Source organism: Neodiprion virginianus, chromosome 7 (assembly GCF_021901495.1).
Source record: "Neodiprion virginianus isolate iyNeoVirg1 chromosome 7, iyNeoVirg1.1, whole genome shotgun sequence".
NCBI lineage: Eukaryota > Metazoa > Arthropoda > Insecta > Hymenoptera > Diprionidae > Neodiprion > Neodiprion virginianus.
This window is the reverse complement of record NC_060883.1, coordinates 18,974,464-18,997,681: the sequence shown is the minus strand read 5'-3', so window position 1 is coordinate 18,997,681 and position 23,218 is coordinate 18,974,464. Positions and strand designations below refer to the sequence as shown.

Sequence of the window (23,218 nt, the reverse complement as noted above, 5' to 3'; positions counted from 1 at the left end):
GAACTGACTGACCGCGAAGTTTCAAACTATTGTTGAGTTTTGAGAGATTGATGTTTTGATTCTGAAGAGAGCGAGACTAATTGATTGGCAATGTCACATCGTCAACTTCCATTAGGCTGGCTCTATTTCTTTGGAATATGGTTACTCGATGTCTGATTACAACTGGGCGAGTCGGTAGGATAAAACTCGGAGGTCGCCTCAAGCCATAGAACTGCGAAGCTTGCTTGCTTGAAAGAACAAACTCTGATGGAAGACAAACATGGCTAAACTACGAAATTAAAATTGATTAACCATGTCCTACTAAAGAGAGCCAGTCCTGGGCAATTGTTCGTGCTGGTTCAGGGTCCGACGGAATCGAAGTCCTAGTCGGTAATCTTAACGTTTTGGTGGTCTCTGTTGATGAAAGAAAACGTCTGTAGGCGTTTCCTGGATAACCGTGCATATTTTTGATCGTCTGAAAGGGGAAATGGAAGAGGTATTGATACCGGTATTATCTCACTTAACCATGCTGGTGTTGCTAAATGCATACTTAGTGGCTATTCATTCAAAAAGTCGGTAGGTTACCATTAATCTCTTCAGTAGAACATAGTTACTCAAATTTTGAAATAGCAAACTTCGACGGAAGATAAAACAAACGTAAGTATGTGTGCAATCTAAATTGCTCGTAGATTCGACATTACCGACTATGACGACCCCACCCCCGCCGAAAAATAGTAAATGTAATGTAACAGAAAATCTCCTGAAATAAAATAACGTAAGAACTTATAGATACCGCCTACTCAGTTACTTAAAATTAAATCACTACAAAGAATCAAAATCCACAATCACTAAGTAAAAACTGTCATACCGACTGAGCAGGTAAACTCGTAAGGTAAGTATGCGGTGCTCCTCTACTCGGTTGGATTCTGAAGATGGCGCTACTGTACAAAAATACAAAGATCGCGGATGCACTCTTCGCATTGCGGCGGGGGCACGGCGAAAGGTGACTCATGACGTACGACGCGTGGAAAAAGAGGGGGGGAGCCGGTTGCCTTGGGTGCGTTTCCGTGGCCGTTAGGTCGTCGAGCGGTCGACAGCTCGCATTCACGATTCAAACATGGCAGCGGCTACAAGCGTCGTGGTACTCGACCGAGGGAACAATACCACCTGCACGATTAATCTACACGGTGTGTGTTTATCCTATTGTTATAGAAATACGTAGCGTTTTTTTTATTATTAGGTTTACTTTTTTTTTCCCCTGGTTTCCGCTGATAATTTTCTCATTTATCCATTCCCCATCATCTTTCTTAATTTGTCTGATATAAGGGATCATTTTTTGCCTTCTCCGAGTGAATAAAGTGTTCGTTTCGTTTGTTTTGTTATTTTATTGGTTTTTTTTTTTTTTTTTTTTTTTTTAAGGTTAGGATTTTTCAAAATCGCACCAAACGGCTGTACGTCGGCTCGCAAATTCGAAAAAAATGTATCTAGTTACCCATGTAAAGTTTACCAATGAAAACATAAAATAAGAGAAACTTGGCGATATTAAGTGTGCTCCGTTTTAATCGGTGCTACGGAATCACGGCAGAGAAATGACTATCGCAATGGGAATGGAACAGTGATCGTTTCTGATACGGCGAAGCTCTGTACATAAATGCATAATATACAACAGTTCAAGTGTCCTTTACGCATTTTCTATTGCGGAATAATTATGTCACAATTACACGAGGTTTTTTTATCTTTGATTTCGTTTTTTTACTCACATGTCGTTTATCTTCAATATCCGTTACTCGCGAAGTTTACTTCTTCTGTGATCTGTGTGGTGTTTGTGTTTTGTTTTTTTTTGTTTTATTGTTCTAGACCGTGTTCTTTTGTTTTTCCCAACCAAGGAAAGATGGGAAAAGTATAGATGAGAAACTCGATTATACACGTAGAATAAAACTCGATCTCGATCATCGCGGTAGATTTAATCGCTTGTAAATAGTTGACAGAAAATGATACACGGAATTTAGTTTACGCACTCATGATAGGCGATGAATTTTTCACATACATATAACGTAAAACAGAAATTGTTGAGCTAATTCGAACAATTGAAGATACATGATGCGAAATACAAATGCAGAATATCCTTCACGTGTCCTCTTAAATTCTAAACACACACATGCAAGCGCTATGAGTGATAATTACTGACAAGGTTGATTGCTAACCGCTCCGCGAGGCTTTCAATGAGAAATTAATAATAAGATTGTACAGAAACGGGTTGAAGGATTGGGGAAAAAAAAAAAAAAAAAAAAATTGAAACCAACTATTGTATAACTTTTATTTATAATTTCAGGAGCTACCGTGGTCTCCTGGCGAGTCAACAATCAGGAACAGCTATTCGTCAGGTGAGTTAATTTATTACCGATTTATTATCCTCGTGACGCGTATTCCCAATTTTTATAATTTCATCCACAGGATATCGAAAAACACGACATTTTTAAATCGTTTTATACCATGCATCACGATCGGTGTTTTAATTTCTGTTTTTCCCCGCCGTTTTGTAAACGCGCGAGTGTTCGAAGAAGAATTCGACAGAAAAAACGCGTGACCAGATGACAGACATATTAAACTCGAGATGAGTTTCAGGTCGTTCAATAGTTTTTTTTCCGAAGTTACTCGTGATCATCGATGCATGTAAAAGGCTGTTCATCGTTACGCCGTCTTTTTTTTTTTTTTTTTTTTTTTTACACTTCTTCTAGTTACCCCTACCTACTATATATTTTCATTCTTTCATTCGCCATTCGTATTTTTCGTCTTATCATACGGAAAATAAAAGTCGCTGTAACACGATTTTTATTTTATATTTTTTCTTATTTGCTTCATGTCTTTCTTCTCTCACGAAATCTCACCCGGTAGAAAACGATGCAAATGTGTTTAAAAAAAAGACCTGCCTCTTACCCACGTTCATTAATTGTACGAAATTGGATTAACAGTTTTTGTAAGGATTATATTTGGATTAAGCCACGTTTTTAGCAGAATGTTAACAGACGTGTGTATTTGAATATTTATACAAATCCGGCCATTTTATTACATGTTAGTCCCGCATAATGACGTCACGATGCTCGAATTTAAACCCATCCAAACGCTTCTTACTTTCATATTTGTTTGTATCACAGTATTTGGTACTCGACGTAAAAAATATCATAAAGCAAACAAAAAAAAAAAAAAAGAAATTAACCACGCAACAACGAAATTGAAACATTATCAATGCGATATCGTTAATTTAGACGACGAAAGTTGGAATGACAACGTTTTTCGATCCCGAGAACGTGGAAAATTACACAAGTATAAATAATTTTTCGCAGGTACAAAGCAACTGTGTCAATAGGTATATAAAAAATATAGAAGATAGATAAGATATGACGAAAGAAAAAAGAAAAAAAGTGAATAAGATAAGAAAGACACTACGAGTTAAGTGAAAAATAAATATGTATAGTATTTCGCGCGTGTGATATACAATCGCGTGTATGTATATGGGGTATTCCCTGTAAAAATTAGCAACCCATGTACCTCACCCGCTTCAATTGTGATCATTTTTTAGTATAATTTTCTTACTAATCTAAAAGGGTCTCGAGAATTTTTTCAGATCTTCTTCAGCCACTGGTGAAATTTATACAAAATCGCAAAACCAATTACGAAAACACCAGTTTTAAAAATCTTTAAAACAATTCGTTCCGATTCTATGATTCAAAATGTGATTTTTGAGCAGCAAACGATAATGGGAGCTCAATATTTACTACATTTGTCGCAAATTTTTAGTTTTTCCATTTCGGAACTGCGTTTGCTTATTTTTTTTTTTTTTATATGCCTCTATTTAAATAGATTGCAGAATCACATTACTTTCACGATTCCGTGATCTGTTTAGATCGGGATGTAGTAGAAAAAAAAAAAAAAAAACGTATTTTGACATGAAAAAACTACAAACTTGGGGAAAAAATACTAAATATTGAGACCCCATTACCAGCGTGGTGCTTGCAAATCAAATTTCAAATTATAGAAGCTGTGGGAATTTTTTATGATTTCATACAATGGCATTTTCGGACTCGGTTATTTCGATTCTCTTCAAATTTCACCAGTGGTTGAAAAAATTAAAGTGAAAAATATTTCGAGACCTTTTTCTATCGCTATGAACATCATACTAAAAAATGATTAAAATCGAACATGACGAGGAGGTACACTTGGGGACAATGAATCTGAGACGGCTAATTTTTTACACCAGACAGTTATGTTGGCAACACAGCGTGTTGAACGTGGGTTACGGTACGTTCATTGAGATTGAGTTTGTTGCTCCGCCGACTATGGCGCTGTAGGTTTCTCAGTATTGCCAACATAAATGTCTGGTGTAAAAAATTAGCCGTCTCAGATTCATCGTCACCAACTATAAAAATGTGCTACTGATTTATCGTGGAATGCCCCACATAAATAAGTATCAAAGTTAAGGATCTAAACGCGTGATTGATGTCCATAACATATCATAAAAGCACGTGTAATCGAAACAACGCGCAGAGAACGTGGCAAAGAAGTTCCAGTTGGCACGCATGATCTGTGTGAAGCACGTAACCTAACCGCATGAGTAACGCGTTGCGTTCTGTTTCCTCGAGTATCGAGACGACGAAATACGAGGACGAAGAGGACGAGATGATGGCGGTGAAGGTGGGGAGATTTTTAAAGAGAGCGTTCGTCCGCCGCCGTTCCTTTTTTCCTATATATATATACATACACATATGTATATATACCCTGGTATACTTATGGACGGCGGAAAAAGGAACGAAAAACAAAAAGTAGAGCGAAAAAAGGAGGGAAGAAACGGGGGGGGGGGGGGGGGGGGCAGCGGTTAACACTGCGATACGTATGTACGTAGCTGGTATACCTCCGTACTCGCGGTCTACGTCTCGACATTGGGAAGCGGCAGTCGGGGCCCCCGGGCCCCTTTTTTCCCCTCCCTTCTGTCCCTGCGAGGGACCTTAAGGCCGCAGCATTTGCCTCCGAGACCAATCATCTCGTATTATGTATGTGTATGTATACACGTGTATATGGGGCATTCCACGCCAATTCTGCCTGGAATTTTACGCGATTTTTTCTATGATTGTTCTCACTTTGAAAGGTACTTGGTTTTTTTTTTCTCGTGTCAATTTGAATTTTATAAAAAATTTTAGAAACTATTTTATCGAACGACCAAAATCAGAAATTTGAAAAAATTCTGATATATCCTCTGTCAGGTATAAAAATATTTAGGTTCGAACTCGGAGCGGGCCGATTTTCCCTTCTTACTGTTTTCAAGTTTTATCTGGAAAAGAACGTTAAAAAAATAAGAAGCGGAAGTCATTTTACTACGGATGGTTACTGAAACATTTTTATATGTCACGTTGGATATTTGAAATTTTTTTCAAATTTTTAGCAGTTTTTTTTTTCTCCATTTCGCCAATAAAAGAAATTGTAAATGTTAAAGTGGCGTGGAATGCCCCATATACACATACTTACGATTGAAGTAGCGGTTAGGACCCTTCCGCCGGATGTTAAAACTGTAGGTATGAAGATATCTGGAGGACAGTTTTGAAATGTGTTTCACGATCGATCGACAACAAAAGAACCGACGGGTTGAAGTCAAGAAGTAGAATGATTATAAGGGCCGTAATATCGAACATTTAAAGAGGTGAAAATTTAATTTTTTAAGAATTGAAATATGTAGAAAGCCAACGCATAGAAAAGATATATCAAAAAAATAAATAAATAAATAAAAAAGGTTAGAATATAAAATGCCAATATGTAGAATCTTCAGAATTTATTTTAACAGTGTAGAATCGAGTACCTACAGATTGTAGATCTTGTCGTTCTACGTTTCGACATTTCTGGATTTTACCTTTCTATGCTTCAACTTTCTGTATCGTCAATTTTTTATACTTGGACTATTTCTACATTTTAATCATTCTACGAATTTGAATGTTCGCATCACTGAAAATTCTATGTTATTTTGATGATAACTTGTGCGTCAGGATGATATATAATTGTTTGAATAGTTGGCCACGCCTAACTTTCAACCTTCCGCACATTTGAACTTTTGTTTCGTAATGTTATTGTTTTCAACTTGTTTTTGTAGCTATACTGTACGTTTGATACTCCATCCTTAATTACGATCCTTCAACTCTCATTGTCTTATTTCTTGTGTCAAAAGTTCAGCGAAAGGTCGCTCACGCCTGAATAATTTTCCACAGTTGAAAACGACCTACAGACAAAAATAACAAAAAATAACAAAAAAAAAAAAACAACAACAAAAAACACCTCGGTTGGGTTACGTATTTGCAATAAATTAAACTATCACAGCTCGAATTCAACTGTACAAATTAACTGTCCTTGTATCTGCAGAAATGGTGATTATAATAATTATATCGCAACGAATATTTCTTCATATTCACAGCAAAACGAGATTCTATAACGTTTTTGTCGTTTTCAATTGGCACGAGCGAAATTTTGACATGCAGAAAACGAGAATAAAAAAGTAATTCAAAAAAACGCCAACGGGCCATTTTATTGCTCGGCAATCGTTAAAAGAAGCAAGAAATTCGATATTCGTTTGAGAAAATAAAAGGATAGCGACGTCAAATTTGCAAAAAGATGAAAGAAAAAAAAAAAAAAAAACTTAAATTCGTAGAAAAGTCAATGAATAAAAAGCCAAGCAACAGAAACGTCGGAGTTCCAATGCTTTGATATTCTGGTTTTCTATCCTTTACCTTTCCACATTTCGATTTGTTAAATATTGCAATTTTATTTCGTGTTTTCGAAAACTCGTTACTGCGGCCGTTCCATTTTCTAATCCTACATTTGAACCCTCATTTGCAGTTTGTTTTTTGTTTTTTATTTATTTAATTCTTTTTTTTTCTCTTTCTCTCTTTTCTCCCGTTCCACACCCCTCGGTAAGACCTCGTAATACACACAAAAGGGAAAATTAGTACGTAACGAATTGTGGACACGATGAAGAAAGAGACGCGGATAAATATCACCAGCAATATAATTCAGCTCGTGACGTAAGGACGCGACTTTTTGGAAAGCGAGCGAGAAACTTTCGGAGGGATTCTAAACACGCAAACTCCCCGGTCAGGGCCTCCGGTGTTTCTCCGAAGGGTCGCGCCTATTCTCATAGATCATCCTTCGGGACGGAGCGAGTGTAACACGAGCCATGTGGCATCAAACTCCGTCGTTAACTGAAACTGGAATAACACCGCGACGAGGTTCACGCATCCATTATATCTTTCGTTATACGAATTACAATACGTCTTGTTATTCCGACATGCAGGATTTCGTCTCGTCTCCGCGGAGTTAAGACAAAGCGACATAAAAAAAAAATAATGTTGGAAAGAAATCAAAAAACACGATTAGAAAAAAAGAAATGGAACTTGGTTTTAGATAAAATCTGGGATTTTTTTTTCTTTCTTTTCGTTGGCCATGGTACAAAATCAGACATTCTTCCACTCTGCCTGTGAAAATACGAAAAAACCGGAGTTGCAAATGACTGGAAGTTTAAATCCTGAAGAAGTCGGTGGAATTTATCTAATTACTGGAAAGATTTAAGTTTGAACGTTATATTTTTATAATTTTCAAAAATATAATACTTGACGTAGGTTGAATCTTGTGTATGCCTTTTGGATTGAAAAGTTTCCCGTAAGTGAAGTACAAAGACTTTAATATATGTGAAATATAATTTGTATACAATTGATGATATTTTTGTTCGTTATGTGAATTTCGAACGGGCGCAAAATTACAGACGTTTACAAAAATTACACGATTCTAGATTTTTATCTGGAAAATCTGACAGATTCAGGGAAATTTCATAAACCGAAGTTGGTGGAAACTCTGAAAATACACGGATTCAAATTTTTAACAGTATAGCAGTTTGGCTCGTCTTCATTTCGCGATACGATAGAGATTTAATTGATTGGATATACTTGTATCGATTCCAATTGATTTGAAAATATGTATAACGCCATAAAATTGTTCACTTTTTGATAATTATACGAAATACCGTTCAAAAGAAACGACGAAAATTAGACGAAAATGTTACGAGGCTGAAGACAGTAACATTGATGTATCGAAACGTTGAAACAAAAATTACTATTTTTCACCTTTAGAATAGCTGAAGAAGTTGATTTTACAAAATCTATGTTTTTTGATGCTGTATTAATAGTTTACCAAAAAATTTCAGATTTTCCACTCCGTATTTTATTATTTTTCTACCGCGTCTTGTCAAAAATCACGACGGTGAAGAAAGGCTGAATTTCGAGTCTGTTGAAATCGAGGAAATTGAAACTCTACAAATTTTACCACCTGGACAATGAAAATGCGGTGAAAAGGGGGTGAGAAAAATCCGAAATCAAAGCTGCACAAATTCTCTTAGCCTTTACTCGAGTCGATGCACCCTTTGGGTAATATTCGGGCGGGTCTTATATAGAGGGCCGGTTAGCAGAGTGTATTCTGGACCGGGGTATCCGCTGTAAAATAGGGGAAGCAAACCACCACAGAACTCGCGTGGAAAATCCCAGGTCAACGAAGTGTTGCAGCAGGTAACGGATGGCAAGAGGAAAGATAAAGGAAAGTGGAGGAAGGAGGAAGGAGGGATGGGCTGTTGAAAGGAAGGGATGGTAGGGCGATGACGAAGGGTTGGGGGGAGGGGGGGGGGGGCGGATGAAGAGAGACGAGAAATGCACCTAATGATGCACTGCAGCAGCCGTTGCTCGAATAGTTTTTGCCCGTGCCCCCCATTCTCTAGAGAGAAATGAGAGAGAAACTTTGAGGATTCGGATTCTTCGCTTGGATCACGTCCCTGCAGTCTGCAGTTTCAAGCTTGAAATTAATCTACGGCAGGGGTTGAAAAGCACAATTTTCAAACGACGCGGAAATCTGATAAATGCATTAATTTTCAACATCGAAATACATTTCCAGTCGTCATTCTTCGTTACCGAATGATTATGTAACGGCCGAATGGCCCGTCGTCTGTTACGACGTAATGCGCATGCGCTAAAATCTGAGAGTAGTTGTTTGCCAGGGTGGCCAACCGTCAGGACCGGAACCTCAAAAATTTTGACAGTTTTAATCGGCAGTTGTGCTCAACACCGATAGCTGTCAACGTTTTTCAGGTTAAATAGATCGCGGCGAACTGTCGTCTGGATTTACGACGGTTGGCTGCCCTGACGAACAACTGCTCTCGAATTTTAGCGCATGCGCATTACATTCTGTCGCACGACGGACCATTCGGCCGTGTTATATAATCACTCTGTGTATATAGCGCTGGGTGTATAATGAAACGTGAGTTTTGTAGCTTGTGAAACCAGAAAATCTGATATCACCATTGTTATTGATGATGGTCATTCGCACGATATCTTCTCGATAACTATTGCGGCGATTTGACGTTGGTGTAGCAATAAATTGATTTCAAGGCCTTGTTTAGTTGAAAGAAAGAGAATATATAGTAAACCAAACAAACTGATTTCGCGTTGCTATTACCGGTAAATGTATCACCGGCAACTATAATCGCACAAAATTATCGTCGCTTCATCTTACAATTCAAATAATATTCGAACAATCGATGTAACGATACCCAGTGTACCATAATTTTCTAGTCACTAAAATGAAATGGAATTTTTCAATTAATTATGAACGTTAATATAACGTACGTACGAATGATTTTTTTAACCCTCCTCCAATTTTTCTGTTTGATTTTTTTATTTTTCACGCTCGACTTTATCTTCTTTTCATCTCTGACGAAAAAATTAAGGAAAAAAAAAAAAACGGCATTTTTTTTTAACTTTGTTGCAAGAACGCAACGCGCAAGTCGACGATAAACTTACAATTAGACAGAATAAGGAGGGAAAGCTGATTTGACCGTGACAGCCAGACGTGTATATAATTCGCGAAGCTACGACGGTCAGAGATCGGTCTCCGTAGCCTCCGGCTTCTCGGGTACGAATCACGTTCGAACAAAGTCTCTCGGTAGCATCAGCAACAGCAACAGAGCACAAGCTTAACCAGCGGCGGTATCCAGCTGAATGGGAATGCTGTAGAATGTCGGCAAAAACGTCCGCAGCCACTGAAATCATTAGTCGATTGTGTGCAGGACCCGGCGAGAGAGCCGCGTGTATAACCATACACACAAACGCGTAGAAAAGGGTATATATATAGGGTATAACGTGATGTAACGGGTGACGCGCGATTTTCGAACATCGCAACCAGTGTCGCCAACAAACGAATTTTTCTTCCCCCTGAGAAGTATTTCTAAAATCCCTAAAATAAAACTAAAACCCCTAAATTGGACAAATGTTGAAAAATATGACATAGGTAGGAAATGTACGATTCTATTCTAATATCTAGATTTTGGAGCTAGTGTAGGCAAGTATTTTACAAAATTATTTAAAAAAAAAAAAGTAACTAATTATTAACAACATCGATTAAAAAAAAAAAAGTTGTGTTGAACAACTGTGAAGCTGATCAGGTGACTGTAAACTGATTGGGCTTTATGCGGTTCACCACCAGATATCGTACCTATCGTAAGATATTTAAAAAAATAGAGTAACAAATTTAATATTCATATTCATGGGGAAAAAATTTTATGTAATTCAATAATAAATTTTTTTTCTGTCTCGGAGCAAAATTTGTCAAGTCCCTAAAAAATCTCTAAACATTTTTCTCCCTTGAAAACAACCCAATCGCAATTATTTCCCCCCCTAAATTTAGGGGTAAAACATCCAAGTTGGCGACACTGTTCGCAACGCTTCACGAAAATTCCGCCAGAGTGCGCGCACTGGAACATGGAATTGATGGAAGGATGCGAAAAGGTTGCAGAAATCAGAAGTTTGAGGTTATAAAGTCCGGAATGTTGACGGAACGATGCAATATTTTCAAGAAATATCGATATTTCGCAACTTCGGAATTTTGTGAAATTCGGTGAATCGTAATAGAGCAAAACGCGTACGTTATTTTGAAAATTCAACTCCTCCGGTCATTCGAAAATGGCAAAAATCCATTTTTTCGAATAAAAGAACCTGAAAACGTTTCAGAAACGATTGGATATTTGCAAAATTAAGATAGAAGAAGAGGAAACAAAACTAACAAATAAGATGTGCAAAAAAGTTTCACTTTTAAAAGACGTCCAAAACTATCACCACATTATCCAACAAAGTACTGTTCAAGATTCATTCCAACAAAAGCAAGAAAGGAAACAAATTCTATAACTCTTCAAAATTCACGATGAATAAGCTGTTGCAAGATTTTCGAAAAATTCAGTGAAATATTGATAATTAATTGTTTCACTGTTAGAATTTAAAGGAGAAAAAAGAATGAGAATCAGGGATTTAGAATGTAACTTTTTCGTGAAATTTACGTGTTTACCTGAAAACGGTGAAAAATCGGTTCGACGATCGATTCTTAATTGACCCCAACGAGAAGAGATGGGGGGAAAAAATTTGGATCGATGGATCGAGCGAAGAAAACTGAAGAAGAAAAAGAAGAAGAAGAAGAAGAGAAAAAAGGGGGAAAAGAAGAGACGACATCGATCCTCTGTACATGTGTACTGTGTATCTATATGGATAAATTCACCGAAGATTCCTTTCCTATTTTTTATCCGACCGTACGTACCTTTCTGCTGCTAAGGATAAAAGAAGCGACGGTAAAAAAAAAGTAAAAAAAAAAAAAAACTGTCGAGTTTTACGAGCGTGACTAATTATTATGCTCGCCCCGGTTGTTACGCCCTGACTTCAAGTCGATCTGAATTTGTTGTATAGGTATGCAGGCATCGATCAATTCGCTCTAGGAATCGATTCTCACTATTGTTCACCGGCAAAAAGGGGACGTTTTAAATCCGAAGAAACGACACGGAAAAATTGAAAAAAAAAAATTAAACAAATCGACGATAATGGAACAGAGAAATGCTCAGAAATAGGAACAGTTTTATTTTCCTGATTTACAATCGTCTTTGGTTTCTTATATTTCTATATTTTTTATTTATTTATTTTTTTAAGGTATTACGCTACCATATAAGGATATTGTTGTTGCGGTATTGTTTATAAATATACCTATCGTCAAGCATCTAGAATTTACGCGAGGATTTAATTTATTTATATATTCTCCACGCTTGTTACGATAATTGGAATTTCCCAAAGTTTGGATACTTTACCGAGAGACGAAAAAGTTCACATTATACTTATTAAAATGGCCGTCCATCAGTCAGTCCATGTGCACAAATGTGTCATTTTCACTAAAAGTGTCCTTGCAATTTTTGTAATAATTTTTAATAACCCCGAAGACGAAATTAAATGCTGATATTAGAATCCTGAAACACCGGAATTCTTCGATGCGTTTTACGACAATTCGTGTTCAATATTCTATTAGAAATAAGGAAACGTCGGGGATTTACAAATTTCAGGTTTTATAGCTGCCCTGAATTTTCTATACAACGACCAATTCATTACTAAAATTTTTGTCATTTTTCATCAATTTTTCGAGTCACGAATTGTGAGATCGTCCAGTTTGGTATCAATTTTTATTTATTTTTTTCTTCACGTTTACCAATTGTTCAATTTTCTACATTAATGAATTTAGCCAAATGTTCAACATTGGCGCAGAAATGGCAACATGCAATTATCGTTCAATTCACACACGAATGCACAGCAGACGTTTTTATGCGTTATCGTTGTAGAAACAACGAGTCAGTCCCGAGCAGCGATATAATTTCCGTACATAATAATATCCAACGAAAGCTATGATACGAGTTAAGGCGGTGATATGAGCTGATTTAGCGGCCCTTTGTCAGTTTACAACGTTATATCGTATAATGTAAGTTGATAAGTGGTCGCGTGGGCTGCTTTATATGCTGCAAGAATTCTTGAGGAATTGTTATATCCTCAACCGCGGCTCGGTTGACTCTCTGACAACGATTACGATGTTGCAGCAGGTGATTGCAGCTGTATCGCATGCAGGAAGGTACGAGAAACGGACACTTTGTGACACGCGTCTGTTTTCACAATTATTTCTTACTTTTGTGTCTGCTTTTAGCAGGATTAATTGTATCGAAACATGAGTTGCTTTCGATTAGTACCTACCTACCGATCAAAAATTTAGTAACAACACTCGTATATCGTAGTGTTTAAATCCAGGATCAGAATACCTGAACAGATGAGATAAAAATCGAGCCCCTGCGTGCAGCAACAATGTAACACGAGTCAAATTTTGAACAACGAAACATTGGTAAAGTATTTGTCAACCTATGTTGAGGTGTTTTAATGAAAAAATGGATCGTTTTTTGTTTTCACAAAAATTGTCCTAACCTTTGTTATCCAAAACTTAACTCGAGTCAAGTTGCTGTTGCTCGTAGAAGTTCTTATTCGTTGTTCGAAATTTTGGAATACCTTTCAAATTTACTGTCAAACAGAGTTCATAATACAGTTGGTACAGTTTACCAGATTCAAAGGTGCGGTTCGACTTATAGACCAATAAAACTGCGAAACCATTCTTGACTTGTGGAGGTAATTCAGGAACACCCCAAGGATACTGTATAATCGGCGTCGTTGGGGTGTTGGTACAACTTATACACCTATGCGTTGAACCGTGCTAAGGGAGCGGGGCGTATAAACAATACATGTATGCATAAGGTCTTGAGAGCCGGTGCAAGCACCCCGGAGCAGCTCGACGACCGCAGAGGAGTTTTTGCGTTATCCCCAGGCTTGAACGCCGGCGACTGCGTCAGGTTAGGTTCGTCGAAACCTGCAGCACACCCTCGTATCCATCCCGTCCCGACCACCGACTCCAACGACGCTATAGCACAGAACTTTGTTTAACTAAGCAGAACAAGAACCAGACCTATTTATACCGAGATGAGATGGAGGGAAGGAGAGGAGAGGAGAGCAAACCACCGTCCGTTCTTCTTCTTCTTCGCTAAAGTCTGGAAATCGGATTTCCACCCTTTGGTTTAATCTGGTATTTCTCTTCATACAGCAATTAGGGTACTGATCCTGCAGGTTTGGTATAACTTCACTTCCGAAATCACGGATTACATACAGTGTCTCACGATGCAAGGAAGTAAGGTGTGTCAGGAACTGAAAACCGATTTTTCCTCGGTCTGCGTCACAGAAATCATGGATTCTGATTCAGGTTCAGCATGCCCAATCCCTCTGATTCATTGGTGAACAACATTCGGTAATCTGCTGTCAGAAATTATGTGAAGCTATTTTCATTGTCACTCTGGCTTGTTGTCGTAGACATTCAATATTGCCGAATCGTGCTGTACTCCAATTTTCAACTGCTCGGGTACTCAATGGTTAATCTTTGATATCCGGAACAGATATACTGGATGTCTGTGAACTAACAGCGTTTTGGCGTTTGTAGTACAATACCGAAGATAAAATGAATCGTTTTTAAAGTTCAGACAGACTTCGAAATAGGTTGAAGTACCGAAGTCTTTCGGCTGATGTTACCACTAGATTCTGTATTCCATTCGATCGATCTTTCGGTAACAGGATTTTGAGGAAACTCACCGACCGAGCAGTGGACTGAAATGTACTGACTCTTCAGTGTTAGACATAATCAGCTAGCTCATTAGACAGTGGACTATGGTTAATGAAAGTGCTGGCGATGATGTCTGTGACGTTACTGCGATAGTGTTTTGTTTCTTTAGAGAACTTGCTTCATGATTTTTTGAAGATGGTAAACTACAATACAGCATTAACATTTTGACGGTACAAAGTAATGATTTTCCTTTCATCGTTTTGTTGTGTCGACGTTACTAACTTCATCATCATTCAACGTAACACTTCCTATTCCTGATACAGTTGCGTTTCAAATTCCGAATGAAGCATGGAATCACCACTGTTTTAAATTTGGAGTCTAAAATTGAAATATTTGCTCTAACGGTCTATAATAATCATGGATGATGCAATGTGCCTTAAATTTCTGATATACGAGATCCGCAGAACACGAATAAAAAAAAGTTCGAAAAGTCCCAGAACAAGGTGTCGTCAGTGTTGCAAATCGAAAAAATTTCCGCTGAGTAAACGGAAGTGATGCATAGAGAAAAGTTGACCACTGAGCCATAAAATTAGAATTTCGAACAAGTTTTCTAACTAAAGCAATCGGAAATGATGGTATAGGGCTGCGGCTAACCCGCGTGTGATCTGCGGACCGAGACCATGGTGGGCCGATGTATGTCCCCCAAATATCGATTTCGCATTAGCGAACTCCATCAAAATAGTACGCTTCCTCTCATACAGATATAAGTGTGTACAATCTGTGATGTGTACATTTAAAGTCCGGAGTTTACTGTGAACACTTGAAAAGCATGCATGCCCATCATTCACAACGTCATCGAATAGCGATATTTCCAACGCCACCAACGCCGTCCCCCACATTCAAATCAGAGAATCCAAACAGCCTAGGTGATTATCCGGGTATGTTTGCTCATCGTTAGTTAGTTTTCCATCCGAAAATGAGCTCGAAAAAGGTTTAACAAAAGTGACAGTAACGAAATGGGGGCTTTTTGTGATCGGGGCTACTTCTGCTGATCTAGTAGAATTTTTGTGGTACCGTCCCATGGTTTCATTTTGTTCGTATCAACGAATGACTAAACGTTTTTTATTCCACCTCACTTCGTGATCCGACCAGTATAAATTCATCATCGATATATTCAGCGGTTCCGAGTCCGAAGACGATCTCAACCTTAAAGAATCCTTTCCATCTTGAAGAGAATCATCGAGAATAATCTGACAACATTCAGGATTATTCTTGCTATAACATGGCGACTTGAAAGGTCGATTTTTAACCTCCGAGAAGATACTAAATTTTAAGCGTAAATAAAAAACTCGGAATAATTCTAAGCAAGTTCTACAAATTGGTCAACCATATTCGTACACCTTGCAGCTATGACGAAACTCCCGCATGACGAAATGGCCTTCTTTTAAACTGGACAGATTTCGTTTCTTCACTCTGCACTCCCAAGAAATATTCTCCGGTTAACGCTGCTGGTGCTGCAGACTCTGGCTCCAGCTCCGGCTTCAGCTCCGGCTTGGTCGATGGTGGTTGGAAACTGCGGCGCCCACAAAAAGCTCGGCAGACAGCAGAGACGGTTTTTGCTGGGCATCAGCATCAGCATCAGCCACTGGCACAGCCTCCCTTTCTCTGCCCCTTCGTTCCCCTCGTCACCTCTCCTCTCCTCTCCTCTCCTCTCCTCTCCTCTCCTCTCTTCTCTTCTTGCCTCCTTTCCTCCCCGCAGCTTCCTGCGTGTGTGTATGCCTCCGTGTGTGTACATGCACACCATCCACTCTTCCACTCTGTATAACTACTCTACCCTTCCTCTTACACTTTGCACAGGCTTGAACAGGCTATAACCATCATTTGCGATCGGTATACCAACTCCGAAACCCGACGTGAGTTCCTCAGGTTTCAAATATCCCCCGACGAAATTCGTGAATAATTTATCCCATCCATCGGCAATGCAACCCTGCCTCTCTATAAATCGGCTTCTTTACACCGTTTCTCTGGACGTGTATATAATACGAACTACTCCACGATCAGTTTCAATCTCGAGTCATCTTCAATACCTGATCGTGTGAAATGCTTCACTTTTCATTCTTTTCAATGTTATTTCACTGGTACAAACACTCAGATTTCTGCCCGAGGCTGCAACAGCGCCGATGGTCGAGCTGATGATAACGTCTGGAAGTTGATGCATGGCACATTGGACAGTGCGAATGGACACTGGAAGGATCATTATTCAAACCTGTCGCATAGGGTCCTTAGAGCGTTGAGAGTGGAAAGTCGAGTCCACTTGCCCTTGCTAACACTTTAGGGCTGGTGTGTTATGTTAAAAGCAAATCTAAGTCGCAGTTGAAACATAAGAATGCTCCTTCATGGACTATAATGGATCCTTGGAATCTCTAGCTTTGGAAGAGAGGCAAAGCCGCTTGTTTAAACTTTGACGATAGTCGCTTTTCATCGATTAGTCTTCCGTTTCCTTGAGATCGAGTTATTTGCTCGAAAAGCAACAATGTTTTCGGTGTATTCACACTTTGCTGGCACGTGCAGCGGATGCGATGACAATGAAGGAATTTGCGCAATGGGGAGTAATGCGGAGCCGATCGTCGAGGCGTGAAGAAGAGTCTCTAGTACAGGCGGCCACAAAACCCATAAGATCGAGAAAATCCATTATTAAGTTTTCATCGAGCACCACCTGTTCCGCCTCACGATCAGCGGGAAAGCAGTGAATAAAATTGCGTCAGGATCGGAGAACCAGAGCTTCTTTGATGCTCGCTGTATGTAAAGAGATTTCGATCAGAATTCGAGATTAATCTCTTTCAGAATTAGATTTCTTTAGATTTTCTCTCAGCCTTCGACGGGGCGATTTGCTCTGCGATTAAGAGACGAAACCTCTCACCCTCGTTCTAGTGATTAATTGCAATCCAAAAGCTATTCCAATTAGCTAATGACAATCAAGGCTCGAACGACTAAAACGAAGATAATTCTCATTATTTTTGTTTCAGTAAGCAAGCTGTTTTCGATGGGAAGAAGGCGATCAGAGGCGGGATTCCATTCGTATTTCGTAAGTATAAATTTATCGTGTTTTTACGATTTATAATCACGTTTGCAGCGGGCTCGATATCCCCAACATTTTTAGAAATTTAATTACTGAACTTAAACATCGCAATAATATTACCAAAATCATGTTACAATTATTATTTTCAATGATGGATGGATGGATGGATGGAAGTCCCTGATGTTAATGGTTTGTACGTCCTTTGAAATGATTTTTTGTCAAGATTAATCGTCTCATAACGTTGTATAACGAGATCACGAAGTTAATTACGAGTTTCATTTGCACAGTGGAACATGAATACGTTTTACAGTAGCTTCAATTTGTCGCACGTAAGACTTTTTTCACAATCCAGGTCTCTGCCGTGAAGTTTTTATGTTAGCATTTCAGTGTTCGGTACACTCATTCAGCTTCGAATTGTATGACCATCTATTTCCTGAGAATCCTATTTTCTCATCATTTGGAAAACAAATCTCCGATTGATAAAACTTGTCTGTAATGTTTCCTTTCATTGTCCTCGCAACATCAAACTAGCAGTTTTTTCCAACAGTTTCTAACATTATGCCTTCCAATCTCAGTGAATAATTGTTAATCTTATATAAATTCGCAGCCCAATTTGGAGCGTGGACGTTCGGTCCAGGTCATGGATTCGCTAGGATCGTTCGTTGGAATCTTGAAAAGTCACCAGAACGTCTGCCAAGCGGTGATATGGAAGCGATATTTTCAGTAATGGACAGTGAGTTCACACGCTCAATGTGGAACTATCCGTTCAGGGTTACGTACAGGCTGATACTGCGGGAAAAGGAGCTCCACTTCAACATCGGGGTCTACAATCCCAGCAAGGAGCACACCTTCAGCTTCAATTTACTTCTCCACACGTACTTCAAGGTCCCAGATGTAAGGCGGTGTCAAGTGACCGGACTGCACGGATGCACGTTCATCGACAAGGTTTGACATATCCACCGATGTCCATCGCTATAAGCTTGAGAAGAAAGGCCTGAAATTTTCATTCGCATTCACGTTAACATTACATGTATAATTTTCAGACAAGGGACAATCAAATATTTCAAGAAGGCAGGGATGTCGTTACCATTTGCGAATGGACGGATAGAATCTACCAAAACACACAGCCGGAACACATAATCACCAACGTCGTCTCCGGCAGGAAGATGAGAGTTCAAAAATACAACTTCCCGGACACGGTGGTTTGGAATCCGTGGCAGGACAAGGCTCGAGACATTCCTGACTTTGGTGACGATGAATTTCCAAATATGATATGCGTCGAAAGTGGACATGTCAGCAGTCCCGTTATGCTGTTGCCAGGGACCGCCTTTGAGGCTAGCCAAATTCTACAGGTAAGTTGAATTCGTCTTCTGCGACTCTCGTCAACTTTCAAAAAAGGCACGGTGTAATATCATGATTCGACAAATTTCAGCGGTGAAACCATGACACATTCAGGTACAAATTCAGACTCAATATTCACTCCCAAAAACGCATTATCGTACAAAATGTCTTGACCAAGCATTCTATAAGCCTGCTAGTGTCTTGCTATCTTCGAAAGACGAGTCCTGCCAGAGAATCTTTCAGTTTTACACGACACCAAAAAGATCCTTAATCTGTTTTCCAAAGTCCAAATCCTGAGTTGTAACCGGAAAAATGTGAAAATCTAGAATTCACATCAACATGATCTGGGTTTATTCGATTAATGATCACTTTCGCTGGTCGTTAAATTATATTCAGATTAAAAGAGGTGATCTAAATGACCTAACGGCAATTTAAAACATGTGACATCACATCAATGGTGGGTTTATTTCATATTCTCAATTTGGAAACTGACTGCCCGTCGCCTTTTGTAAACAGAATGACCCAAACGAGTATCGTCAACTTCACAACTTTTCATTCTCGTTGATAATATCCTCTGTAATTTTCTTGCATAGGTGATGTGAGCGGAGAACGGACCATCAAACGGGCCCAGTTCCTCGCTTCCGGTAACGTCGACCAGAGCCATTGCATCGCATGTTTGGCTCTCGGAAACGGAAAACAGCCTTTGGCCCTACCAAGCGGAGTTCGAACCAGGACCATCGCCACCACAGCTATGTCGAGAGAGACACTGTAACGCTCGACATTGCTCGATATGTACTCTAAACCTCTGAATATCCAACCGTATAAACAACGATAAGCCATGTGTGAGAGACTTTTTACTATAAAAAGTTAGGTTCATCATATCTAACTGTTATTCTTGCCAGCAAGTTGATATGCAAAAAAAACTTTAATGATGCGCTGTTCATAGAATGACTTGCGATGAAATTATGAGATATCAAAGTTTTAACTCCTACTCGTAAGTTTACAAATTCGTATTTCTCATCAACTTGCCAAATTATTCAGTATTGATTATTTTCAAGATTCAATTCAGTAATAAAATATGCGTTCCATTTGTTAGGAACAATCTGATTTTAATGATGCGACGTATTTTTCGGTTTATATATATATTCATAAACGAAGCTGCGACGCGCAAATCACTCTTACAAAAATATAGGGGTGAGCAGGTTTAATAATGTATAAATAGAGAAATGGAGAAAGAAGGAAGAAAGGGAGCATGAAATAGCGTAGATAAATTATAAAATGGTTTAGCAGAGTACCGGTGACGTCGGTTAGTTGGGCATATAGATTGAAAAAAAAAGCGTTTTTCGAAATATGTACGTTGGTCGATTCTAAAATTAATTCTAGTATAAATAACGAGTAATTAAATTAAGGTAATTGATAACCCACAATGTATTTTACACTTATTATGCGCGTTGATAGCAATTCCAGAGTTCCAACACGAAAAAAAAAAAAAGGATAAATGTTCGCATACATGTTACGTTTGCTTACACGTACTATAATTCGTTACTTTGAATGCATTCCCGCTAAGTAAAAATTTCGCTAGGATATTATTTTTTTTCCCGCTTTTGTCACCGACGAAAAAGATGAAATTTCTATTTTGTAACAAGTACATATTGCCGTCTATCTCAACGTACAAAATATACCATTCCATTAGAAATATATACATACGTAGATCACACAATGTTGTATATCCACAGAACAAAAAAGGAGATGCGATACAAGGTTGACTGTTAATATTATATTATCACCTTTTATCATCACTATAAAACACGTTTCCGGGTGTATGAAATGTTTCTTCCGCATTCGAGCAAAAAGAAAGGAAGGAAGACAACTTTAAATTCAATATATAGAGATGGTTTTCTTTTTCTTAGAGATAAAGATGAAAGAAAATAACTAGCAATTTTCAATCTTTCTTTTTCGATATCTATCTACCACGATAATATGCATATTAAAAAATTGTTTATAAGGTGGAAAAACTGGTCGATCATCTGCAAACAACACAATATGATACATTTATGGTGCTATAATAATATATATAATACTATAAATAGAAGGAATTAACTCTTTTTTAAACTACGCAAACTTGTACGTATAGTGAATAATTTTTATAATAGGAGTTATAAACCGTCAGTTTGACAAATTTATTAGCGACCGGTTTTCTTGTTCCCCTGAAGTTACGATCTAATACTCTCTTCTTCAAATCTAGGCCAGCAAGAGAATATATATATTGGTGAATATAATTAATGATATGAAATAAAATATAAATTACAAATGGAAAAAAAACAAGTAACACAGTTAAACTGGCAACAAGTATACGATTAACAACAGATTTAACAACGATTTTACCTTTTACCGTAAAGGTTCGTTTATCAAATTAGGTAAATAGTAAAGAACGAACATGAGATTATTGCATACGTGAATCATACGTACCATGTTGAAAAATTCAATAAGTTTTTCTTATCCTAATTTTATGATGAATGTATTTTTTATTGAAAAAAATATATATATATGTATACACACATATATATATATAAAGAACGTAAGCAATCTGCAGCAGTTGGTGATAGCGGCTGTGCTCAATTATTAGCGAAACGAAATACAGAGAAAACTCGTTCAAAGAGTGCCATTTTCCGTACTGTTAGACGTGTAATTAGAAGAATTCGATCTATCGTTTTCTCATATCGTTGAAACAAGAGACTCTCTCAACAAGATTACACGTCGTTCAAAGAATTTTACTAACAAAATTATACTTACTGTATGTTGAAAGCTGAGACAAACGTTTCCCCCAGTTATGAACTAAATTTCATTTAATAAAATTGTTCGATTATTTTATTCATGTGTTCAAAAAGAAAAAAAAAAAATGATTTTTAGATTATAAATAACAATAATATGCGATCGTCCATCTTCCGCGAAGGGACCGTCAATTAATAAGACATTAGTAGTTCGGATGCCTTAATTTCGTGGATGAAACAGGATACGTTAAAAATAATAATGTATACGATGAGACGCACCCTGTTCCTTTTTTAAACGCGAAAAATTAGTCCTATAGAGCGTATGTGAAAAGAATCTTTTTCTTACACTTTAGGGTTCCAATTTATTTTTCTTTCTTTCATTCCCATTCTCTAATATATCGCCAAAGTTCCTCGGTTAGTTTGTATACTCACATAATAAGAAAAAAAAAACGTAAAAGTTAACGTTTGACCTACAAACGTAATAATTTCTGGCGTATGTTTATAATATTACGTATTATAAGTGAAAGGTCTGGTGAAGTAGTATGAAAAAACGTAAAATAAAAGAGACAAACGAAAGAAAAATCGACACGAAGGAAATATACCTATGCTTGGGTACGTTTTGTATACATGCATGTATATATATATATATATATATGTATATATATATATATGGATATGCATATGTAATACAGAAAGTACGGATATAGACCCGAGTGATTGATTAAGCAATTCGTAAGAGTTATAGCAATAAATTTCATTACCGTTAGCTACGTAGTATTTAGTAGACAAAAGAGTAACGAAAAATGAATAAAATAATGAAATATTTGATAAGGGTTTTTGGTCTTTAGAGGCTAGACAATATTTTAAACAATTTTAATACAAGAGAAATAATGTAATTCTTCTTTCCAACTGTTGCTCTTAATTATGATTATTATTATTATTATCATTATCACGTTTTCTTTCCCACGTCAGCGGATTATAATATATACATATATTTACAACGAAGTAAAACTCAACGATCTTCCACGAAGGACGAAATGAGAATCCGATTATATGCGCGTACTTAGTCGCGAATGTAACGTTCCTTTTGTTATTCAAATTTGCTAAGAATTGAAAGCTTATAAAATACGGCGATCCTTCGTAATAAACAATGCATTTACACATTACCATACCATAGCATATTAGTATGGTATACAAATTAAACTTAAAAAAAAGAAAAAAAATTCCATCACGATATTGTAAATGATTAATGAATATGTTGATTAAATGTACTTTGGGAAAGTGCAATAAAAAAAAAAAAAAAAAACATTACGTGAGAAACTGTTTACTAATTTTCAGTGTTTACTGTTGTATAACACCATAATCCTTACTCCACTCAATCAGCACAATAATGATAAGAACGTGTTAGTAATTGAGGAGTTCCGCGTAGAAATTAAAAACTATGCAACTATTCGTTACATGGAAATTATTTATTCATGAAGACAGCTACTCATTGCTCAAATATGAATGAATGTATTGAATG

General features: G+C 37.6%; 1 protein-coding gene across 1 annotated transcript; it reads left to right on the top strand.

The window, feature by feature from the left end:
• Nucleotides 1–1,024: 1,024 nt before the first annotated feature.
• Nucleotides 1,025–22,978, top strand: LOC124308464 (glucose-6-phosphate 1-epimerase). The gene is made up of 6 exons (XM_046771196.1): nt 1,025–1,166; nt 2,312–2,363; nt 17,532–17,590; nt 18,192–18,529; nt 18,628–18,936; nt 19,519–22,978. The coding sequence occupies exons 1-6, from the start codon at nt 1,097–1,099 to the stop codon at nt 19,525–19,527; spliced, it is 837 nt and encodes a 278-aa protein (XP_046627152.1). The 5' UTR covers nt 1,025–1,096; the 3' UTR covers nt 19,528–22,978.
• The last annotated feature ends 240 nt before the right edge of the window (nt 22,979–23,218 follow it).

Bases quoted from the DNA above. Each gene is read 5' to 3' on its own strand.
- LOC124308464 (XM_046771196.1), top strand. From the start codon at position 1,097: ATGGCAGCGGCTACAAGCGTCGTGGTACTCGACCGAGGGAACAATACC. The intron at 1,167-2,311 runs GTGTGTGTTTAT...TTATAATTTCAG, and splicing joins CTGCACGATTAATCTACACG to GAGCTACCGTGGTCTCCTGG. The intron at 17,591-18,191 runs GTAAGTATAAAT...ATAAATTCGCAG, and splicing joins CGGGATTCCATTCGTATTTC to CCCAATTTGGAGCGTGGACG.